General features: G+C 40.8%; 1 protein-coding gene across 1 annotated transcript; it reads right to left on the bottom strand.

The window, feature by feature from the left end:
• Nucleotides 1-396: 396 nt before the first annotated feature.
• On the bottom strand, nt 397-6,661 carry edn1 (endothelin 1). The gene is made up of 5 exons (XM_060850065.1): nt 6,416-6,661; nt 4,792-4,966; nt 4,107-4,268; nt 2,490-2,612; nt 397-1,977 (listed from the first exon to the last, which is right to left on the bottom strand). The coding sequence occupies exons 1-5, from the start codon at nt 6,474-6,476 to the stop codon at nt 1,827-1,829; spliced, it is 672 nt and encodes a 223-aa protein (XP_060706048.1). The 5' UTR covers nt 6,477-6,661; the 3' UTR covers nt 397-1,826.
• Between the last annotated feature and the right edge of the window lie 2,949 nt (nt 6,662-9,610).

Consider the following 9,610-nt stretch of genomic DNA (forward strand, 5'->3'; position numbering starts at 1 on the left):
ACAGCCAGGGAATTCCTAGAGGCATGGCACTTATCCACAGATTCTATCAACAAACACATCGACCTGGACCCAATATACGGGCCACTTCAACGGACAGCTGGAACTGACAACCGGAAGCGGCAGGGACAAACCACTATAAATGCCAGAGAAAACATCACAGAAGCGCTTCACAGGAGGCTCCCAAGCACTGAAGATGTCACCTAGACAGGGGACGAAATGTCTGCAACACAAATTCCCAGCTTGGCGAACAGACCCACAACAACGAGCACCCGAGCTACAAATCTTCTCACAAAGAAAACATGTAAACATTTTTCATATTAAATAGAAATGTTTTATTTTTAGGTAAATTACTTTCACAAACATGAAGTAGAACAAACACATTTCTGTATAAAAATACATACCAGCAAATAATCACACTCGACCAATATGGCCTGCATGACACATTATGACACTGTTTAAAATACAGTCAGTTACCAAAGTTAGGAATGTCAAAATATTGTGAGTGATAATTTTTAAAAAATTAAGCAAATTAATGCCACACTTTCAACAGAGATATGGATATTGTTTGCTGCCATCTTCATTAATATTTCAATCATGCAGTTTTTGCTGTTATGTCTGTTTCTGCTGGCTGTCAATTTTTTAGAAGAAATATTGCATCATCTCCTTTATACTTCATCTACCAAATATAAAGATGTAATATTTATCTGGCTGTACAAAAAACTGTTAATGGAATACAGTTATTCACTCAGAAATATACCAGATAAAATCATGTTCATTATTTACATCCATAAACTGTTTTTCATGCAGACAATGTAGTCAATCATATAATATCCAGACACATTATTTCCAAAGTAACAAAATACACTGCTATTAAATACATACCCACCCTATCATATGCAAACATACTGTCATCATACACAAACACACCATTATTCAAACAGTGGAGTATTCAAACCATGTATTCATGAACAGGTCAATGCTATTTCATGGGCATATAACACTTACAAACAGTGAGGTAGATTTAACTTAAAAGTGTATTCTGCTGTTTCAGCACACCATTTACAAAGTTTGAAAAATATATTAAATTGATTAAGTTTGTACATACTATTTATGTACACAATTACTTTGAATGTGCTTTGAAATCATTGCTTCATTTGATGAATTTAATGCCATTTCCTATTCCTCAGAGCAATCTTTTGGCCATATGACTGAAATCCACTCTGGTCATCGATCTGTCCAATCTCATTAAGTCAGAGTTCAGTAAGAACTCAAACAAAAACAGAAATTACCAGAGAAACTCACTGGGTCTGGCAACATCTGTGAAGAAAGCAGAGTCAATGTTTCAAGTCAAGTGACCTTCTTCAGAACTCTTCTGAAGAAGGGTCACCTGAACCAAAGTATTGACTTTGCTTTCTCTCCACAGATGATTTCAGACCTGATGGGTTTCCCTTGCAATTTCTGTTTTTGTTTCAGATTTCCAGCATCCTCAGTTTGAGAACTCTTTGGTTTAGTCTGTTAAATGCATCTCAGCCCATTTTGGTAAACCAACATCCATTCTGTAGTTTGTGAGCATGAATTGCAGAGTTTCATCGTATTATTTACTTTAAGTCAAATTTGTTTCATCTTAAAAGGTGTCTTGTTTTAATTTCCATTCAGCTGGTCAGTCTTTCTTTCATACGCTAGGCTGTAGCTTGGCCTCCAACAGTTTTGGCAAGCTCTTCACTGAAGTGTCAATCCCTGGTCCCTTGCCAGTACAGAATGGCAATCCATTCCGTGGAAGCAGCCAACACGTGCTGTTTTCTTTGCTTTGGTTAACTGGCAGTTTTTCAGCGCTTGCAATCCCTGCATTGTGCCACAGGGCCTGCCATGGAAACCGGGAATCTCTTCAGTTTATTGTGACTGTCTTTTATTACTTTCCTTATTCTGTATATCCATTTCATTGATGTAGGTAAATGTTTGCTGTTTGTTGACTCCAACCTTTAAATCAAAGCATAAATTATGTGACCACTGTTTGTTTTATAGTAAAATCATGCTGACAGATCTATAAATGGTTGTAGTGGAACGTTGCATATATGTTACAATTTATTTCTATTTTAAACCAAATTAATTTCTGACAATAACCTCAATTCACAAATAAGAATTCATCTAAGAGAATCTTACAGAATGATCTCAAAACACAGACTCCCTGAAGTAGAATTTTGTTTAACTACTTATTTTGTAAGTAATCAATCTCAATTCTGAACACTGAAATATATTGAGGGTAAATTATAATATTTCTGCTGGTCATTGCTTGTAGTGACATTGCAAATCTGCTCCTTTAGACTTACACTTCTGTTCAGAGGACATGTTTCATCAATGCTTATGCTGTCACTAACATGTAAAAAAACAGAGATAAACTTCCCTCTTTGTTGTTTTACAAAGCTTTTAGACAAATAGAAATACGGTGAAGCTGATGCTTCAGATGATAAATGAAAATGAGTGAAATTCACCTTTTAATGGTGTTAAGGAGATGATAAACACATTTCAGTCCTGTGCATTTTGGTTTGTTATGGTCCATTCTATCTGAAGCTTCTACTGTGTTCTGCTTTTGTACTTTAGCTTTGACTGAAAATCTGCAGAGAAAATAAAATGGGGTTGCACATTAATTTTACAGAATCAACAGCAATTCACATTATCAGCAGTAACCTAGGCAACTTAGAACAACAAGCAGAATAAAAGCAAAATCTTCAAAGGAATCTTTCAACAAGTTCAATGCTTACTGATGTAGGAATAATCTCATGATCAAAGATTAGAAAGCGTTGATGTTGGATTAAAACTTGGATGTAATATGTATCATAGGGCTATTTTGAAATATTCTATTCCTGCTACATAATTGTTGATGGAGAGCTCTTACAGCCATGATTTGATTGCTGCTAATTTTCTGATAATTAAAGTTAATCATTGACAAATTTGAAGACAAACTTGTGCCAGTTCTAATCTGCACCCTGTTGAGCAAGGATCAAAAATGTACACAATTTACCTTCAAATATATTAGTGACAATGGACTAATTGGTGACAGGGTTTATAGCCCTTTAAATAATTACTCTACAGTGAATGACAAACTGCAACTATTAATAGTTGGATATAAGCACTCAATATTGTAGAATAAGATCGTTCGTACACACAATGATAACCCATTTCAAAGTGGGCACATGTAAAGTTTTGATTTAATGAAACAGCATTGCAAAAGGAAAGGGGTTGTGGAAATCAACAGAAAAATCATCAAAATTAAAGAACAAAATGAGACAACAAAAGTTTATATAAGTAACTGCAGAGAAGTGTACTGCAGGCAGGGCAGAACAAACCAAAGTTTGATTAGTAATTCCCAACCCAGTGAAGGTTTGCTATTTCTGTAGATTAATGAATATAATATATTGACAATTGAAATATAAATGTATTGCAAAAACTAAATAAAATGTTCTCAGGAACAGCATCCTGGGGGTCAGTAAGAGGGGATCAAGAATCGACAGGAGGAAGGTGTACAAAAGTACAGTTCCAATTTTTAATATCTTTAAACGTAAACAGTAGAAATCGAAAAACCTAAGAATTTGAAAATGTCTGATTGGGGTTTCTCTGCAGTACAGGCCGGTGAGTGTGAAATAGAAAAGTAGGGCATTACAGTGCCCCCACTGTCAGAAAATACAATTGCAATCAGACAAGTTGACGTATACATAATGGTTTATAATTTAAAAAGTTGAAAACAGATCGATGCAAAACTTTGACGCTAAATGTTTCGCTTTCGTGATTTATATGTGCTGAAACTCTTGATAAAGTTAGTTATTACTTGCAGTTCTATGTCATAGAGCGACAGAGATGTGCAGCACGGAAACAGACCCTTCGGTCCAACCTGTCCATGCTGACATCCATACACATCATTTAATCCCAAAATAATTAACATTGATCAGTGATTAACCGTGATGACCGAAGACTTCCCTTATTTCTTTTTGCACGGAATGAATTTATAACCTGAATATTTTACTCCGGGACGGTTTCGCAACTCTTTGACTTTAGACTTGCTTGTAACCGTAATTAATCTGAACATGCGAGTGTTGTGGAAGAATTCCTACCTTGGTGTCTGTTGCTCATCTTCACAGAATTGGGAGCAGACGCTGTCATCTCGGCTTCCACATTCACACCGGCGCCCCCGCTGTCCCAGGGGCGCTGCCAATTTTTTCTTCAGGGACCGTTTGGCCCGAGGGACACTGCCCAGTCCATACGGGACAATCCTCCTGAAAGGAAAGGAAAGCAAATACTGCCAAAATATTGCCAAAAGTAATTGCTATCCCCCACGTGAACATCGTCAAGTACCAGAACAGCCCGGTTATAAAGATTCACTCTGGGGACGATTAGAGACGGCACCTCGAGTTTTCCCGTCTCGATCATTCAAATGACAGTATATTGCAGAGAAAACGCCAACAGTCTCTGCACGTTGAAGAGTTTTGTTCAGAGATTGACGTTTAGAAAGAGACCATTGACCATCTACTGAAGAGATAGTCAGTCTCCCGCGGGGAAGCTGGTCGTTATAAATTCACGCCACAATAGGTTACCCCGCAAGGTGTCTGTCTATTTCTATCGGATGCTACAATAGCGCTTCAAAATTCACAGAACAAAGTGTCATTTTTCAAAATAGCTGGTTCTCGGGACTGTTCCCTGACTATATATAACTCCTTAACACTGCTCTTACACATATGTCAGGGATCAATACCTTCACTTTCTGGGTAGAAAGGGTCTGAGGTACTCGGCGTTACTTACTCGGGTGTGTTGATCCAGATGATATCCAAATGGCAGAAGTAGATGCATTCCTTGTCCAGAAAAGAGGAGCAGGAACAGCGCTTGGTGCGGCTGAGCCGGCGGGCAGTCGGGCTGGAAGCTTGGCTAGCAGAGGAGCCTGGAGAGTTAGTCACTGCTGCACCCACAAGGGGGGAACCTGTGGACAGCGCCAGACAGGATTGTAAATGCCTCACACTATCAGAGTGACTCCTCACTGAATTCTATAAAATCGTATTATTGATAAGTATTGATCAAAACTTTCTCCAGTGTGAAACTGTAATGAGTGTTTTTTTTCAATATTTGAATGTAGTGTTGCCTCCTTGGGATTGTGTTTGACCAGGCAGAGGGCACTGGGGTCCCGCTGATGGGGCAGGGACACTGGGCTCGGGCTTTGTATACAGCCCGGCTCCCTTAGTCAACATAACCATTAAACCTCGGACTAATTGCTAATTCAAATCTGGATGGAACATGATGTGGGAGCAATGAGTGTTGCTACTGTCCTCCAGACCCAGCACAGTAAAGGGAAACTCCAACAAAACCGGAACCTGGCGTTTTGAGCTGAGGAGATGGTGATTTGTGAAGACTCCAGGTGCAGAGCTCTTGCTCCAAAGATTGCCAGTAACGCTACTGAGTAACATGTAACTCCGGCCGAGCGTTCTCCTGGAAATTGAGCAGTGTTTGGAGAGCACCTGCTGAGGATTAGTCAGGGAGGCAGCTCGCCTCTCACCCTCACACTGCAGCCAGCGGGCTGTGCGTTGTCTCTTCACACACATTTCCAATTTGAACCCGTCTGATCAGTCAATTGGCAGCACATTTCAGCCACAAATGATCAGAATAGATTCCCCCTATAGCATGGAAACAGGCCCTTCGGCCCAACAAGTCCACATAGTAACTCACCCAGACCCATACCCCTACACTTACCCCTTCCCCTAACACTACGGACAATTTAGCATGGCCAATTCACCTGACCTGCACATTTTTGGACTGTGGGAAGAAACCGGAGCACCCGGAGGAAACCCACACAGACACGGGGAGAATGTGCAAACTCCACACAGACAGTTGCCCGAGGCTGGAATTGAACCCGGGTCCCTGCGGGACAGCAGTACTAACTGCTGTGCCACCGTGTAGCTCCGTGTAACTTTATGAAATTTGCCATCATATAATTCAATGAAAATCGACAGTGCAATGCATTTTGGAGGAAAAAGTCGTGGTCAGGTATAAATGCCTGGTTAGCGCACAATCCTGTATTAAACACTCCTGTTATAGATTTTTAAATGAAATTATTTATTTTTAAACAGTTTTAATTAAAAAGCCAAACAGACGCAAAAATCATAATTAGATACGGCATACCACTATAAATTAGCATTGAATTTAGTGCATACGCCTGATGAATGATAGATATATAAACATTAGAAAGATACACATGGGAAGAGACACGTGTTGCCTGTTCTTTTTTTTAAAGCTTTTAATTCAAAATTTTCTAATAATTCAATATTAGTTAAAATATTCTTTGTTGTCTTTTCCCCATTAACCAGGTAAGGTGTCTTAACGCAGAGAGCCTTAGAAAGTGACAGATTTTAAAGTTCTCGTGAGGATTTAAACCCACCTGTTGAAAAGTGCAGTCCCCACAACAGAGGGAGCAGGGAAAAGAACACGTTAAAGTCCATTCTCCAGGAGAAATCAGGGTTTTCTAGGCGGACAGTATTCCTTTCCTTACTGAAGTGAACAGCGGAATGAAATTGCGAGCTGCGTGCTTCACTCCAGTGCTGTTCGCCTGTACTGCTGCCACAGGCCAACCATCCTCCTTTTATAATGTACGCGTCTCTCTGTAAACAGCTCAATGTGCTTTTATCCCAAGACAATGTTATTAGTCACCCCAGAGGAGCTGCAGACTGAGATAAGCAACACGCTGCCTACAAATAACCTCCTCTGCAGACGGGGCGAGGCCAGCTCGGTTTTTTTTTTGGAAAACTCCTTTTCTCAGACTTTGCATAAGGTTCTACCAGAAGGGCTCCACTCTGCACTGAGGGAGGCGGTCTACACACACTTGGGCAAAAGGCCAAGAGCCAATCAGAAACTCAAATATTGACTGCTTTCTGGAATCGATTTCAAAAGCTTTAACTGAGACTATTGTCGTGAAATGGTAAAGTCCCTACCTCTGAAGCCCGGGTTCAAGTCCCACCTGCTCCAGAGCTAGAACATCATTCGAATGGGTTAATTGAAAATATCTAACCGAGTTCTCACAGGCTGGGAATAATTTCTGTCAAATACCCTAATAGGCAATGCCCTGACTATCCCAATGCGAATCTAAACACCTTTCACAGTGAACACGTATTTTAGATTGAGTTTTGAACTGGAATAAGGATTCGCTTTCTGAAGACTCTGAGGAGCTGTTGGAGTTCAAGATATCATGTCACCCTTGCCCTGAGTCGCAGAACTGTAAATACTTTCAGAGATGGCAATATATACTGGGACTTGAACCTGGATTTTCTAGCGCAGAGGTAGGGACACAACCACTGTACCATAAGAACCCTCTAAATCAGGGAAATGCTGTCACAGGTAGTAAGTATTTTCTAAACAAACAACCTGTTCAGAGAAGAGAAAGTGAGGACTGCAGATGCTGGGGATCAGAGCTTAAAAATGAGTTGCTGGAAAAGCGCAGCAGGTCAGGCAGCATCCAAGGAGAAGGAGAATCGACATTTCGGGCTTAAGCCCTTCAGAGATGTAATTAAACCGCGCTGGAGCATATGGGACTTCAAGGTAGGCATTCTAACTCAGTCAAAATCACAGACATGGACACCATACAAATAAACTGTTAGGTCCAACTTTTCCATGCCAACCAGATATTCTAAATAATCTAGTCTCATTTGGCCCATATCCCTCTATATCTTTCCTATTCATATACTCAATCAGATTGCTTTTAACTGTTGTAATTGTATCAGCCGTCACCACCTCCTCTGGCAACACTTTAGAGTCATAGAGATGTACAGCATGGAAACAGACCCTTCGGTCCAACTCAGCCATGCCAACCAGATATCCCAACCCAATCTAGTCCCATTTGCTAGCACTTGGCCCATATCCCTTCATATACCCATCCAGGTGCCTTTTAAATGTTGTAATTGTAACATCCTCCATCACTTCCCCTGGCAGCTCATTCCATATACGCACTACCTTCTGTGTGAAAAAGTTACCCAGTCTAAATTTTTCATCTCTCACCCTAAACCTATGCCCTCTAGTTCTGAACTCCCCCACCCCAGGGAAAAGACCTCATATATTAACCCTATCCATGCCCCTCATGATTTTATAAATCTTAATAAAGTTACCTCAGCCTCTGATGCTCCAGGGAAAACAGCCCCAGCCTATTCAGCCTCTCCCTATAGCTCAAGCCCTCCAACCCTGGCAACATCCTTGTAAATCTTTCCTGAATCTTTTCAAGTTTCACAACATCCTACCAACAAGGAGGGAAACCAATATTGCACAAAATATTCCTGTACAGCTGCAACACGACCTCCCAACTCCTATAATGCTCTGACCAGTTTGGTATGAAAGCATACCAAATATCTTCTTCACTATCCTATCTACCTGCAAGTCCATTTTCAAGGAACTGTGAATCTCCCCTCCAAGGTCTCTTTGTTCAGCAACACTACTGTTTTGCCTTTCCAAAATGCAGGACCTCACATTTATCTAAATTAAACTCCATCTGCCACTCCTCAGCCCAGTGGCCCATTTCTGAGGTAACCTTCTTCACTGTCCACTGCAATATTGGTGTCATCTACAAACTTAATATCTGTATCCCCTCATTCCTTACATTTACCACCCTCTGCATGAAATCATTGCCCCTTAGGTCTCTTTTCAATCTTTCACCTCTCACCCTAAATCCAAGCCCTCTACTGCTGGGCTCCCACACCCTGGGGAAAAGATCTTGACTATACACCCTATCTATGCCTCTCATGATTTTATAAATGTCTTTATGACCACCATTCAGATACCAACACTCCATGGAAAATAGCCCCAGCTTATTCAGCCTATCTCTATAGCTCAAACCCCTCAGTCATGACAACATCCTTGTAAATTTTTCTGCACCCTTTGAAGGTTCACAACATCCTTCTTATAGCAGGGAGACCAGAATTGAATGCAGTATTCCAAAAGCTCCCTAATCAATGTCCTGTACAGCCACAACATGACCTCCCAACTCCTATACTCAATGCACTGACCAATAAAGGCAAGTACACCAAACACCTTCTTCACTATCTTAGCTGCTTGTGACACTGTTTTCAAGGAACTATGAACCTGTACCCCAATATCCCTTTGCTTGGTAACACTCCCCAGGGTCCCACCATTAAGTGAACAAGTCCTGCCCTGACCTAACTTACCAAAATGCAGCACCTCACATTCATCTAAATTATGTGCTACTCTTCAGCCCATTTGCCCGTCTGATCATGGTCCTGTTGTACTCTAAATGACGGACAACAGCTGACACAGTACCGATCCTTGCAGCTCTGCGCTGGTCAGAGGCCTCCAGTCTGAAAAGCAACCCTCCTCCACCACACTATGTCAGAGCCAATTTTGTGTCTAAATGGCTATTTCCCCCCATGTTCCATGTGACCTAACCTTGCTAGCCAGTCTGCCATGAAAAACTTGTCTAATACTTGCTGAAGTCTATATAGACAACCACTGCTCTGCCTTCATCAGTCTGCTTGGTCACTTCTTCAAACATTCAATGAAATTAGTGAGACACTGTTTGTTGCCCACATGGTTGTATATTTAACACCTCATCTAATGCCATGAATGATATTTAGAT

The sequence above is a fragment of the Hemiscyllium ocellatum genome, chromosome 34 (genome assembly GCF_020745735.1).
Source record: "Hemiscyllium ocellatum isolate sHemOce1 chromosome 34, sHemOce1.pat.X.cur, whole genome shotgun sequence".
Classification (NCBI taxonomy): Eukaryota; Metazoa; Chordata; class Chondrichthyes; order Orectolobiformes; family Hemiscylliidae; genus Hemiscyllium; species Hemiscyllium ocellatum.

Excerpts from the sequence above, each read along its gene's own strand:
- edn1 (XM_060850065.1), bottom strand. The coding sequence starts at position 6,476 with ATGGACTTTAACGTGTTCTTTTCCCTGCTCCCTCTGTTGTGGGGACTG. Across the intron at positions 2,613-4,106 it reads GATGAGCAACAGACACCAAG|ATTTTCAGTCAAAGCTAAAG; the intron begins GTAGGAATTCTT and ends TTTTCTCTGCAG. Across the intron at positions 1,978-2,489 it reads CTCCTTAACACCATTAAAAG|GTTGGAGTCAACAAACAGCA; the intron begins GTGAATTTCACT and ends TTTGATTTAAAG.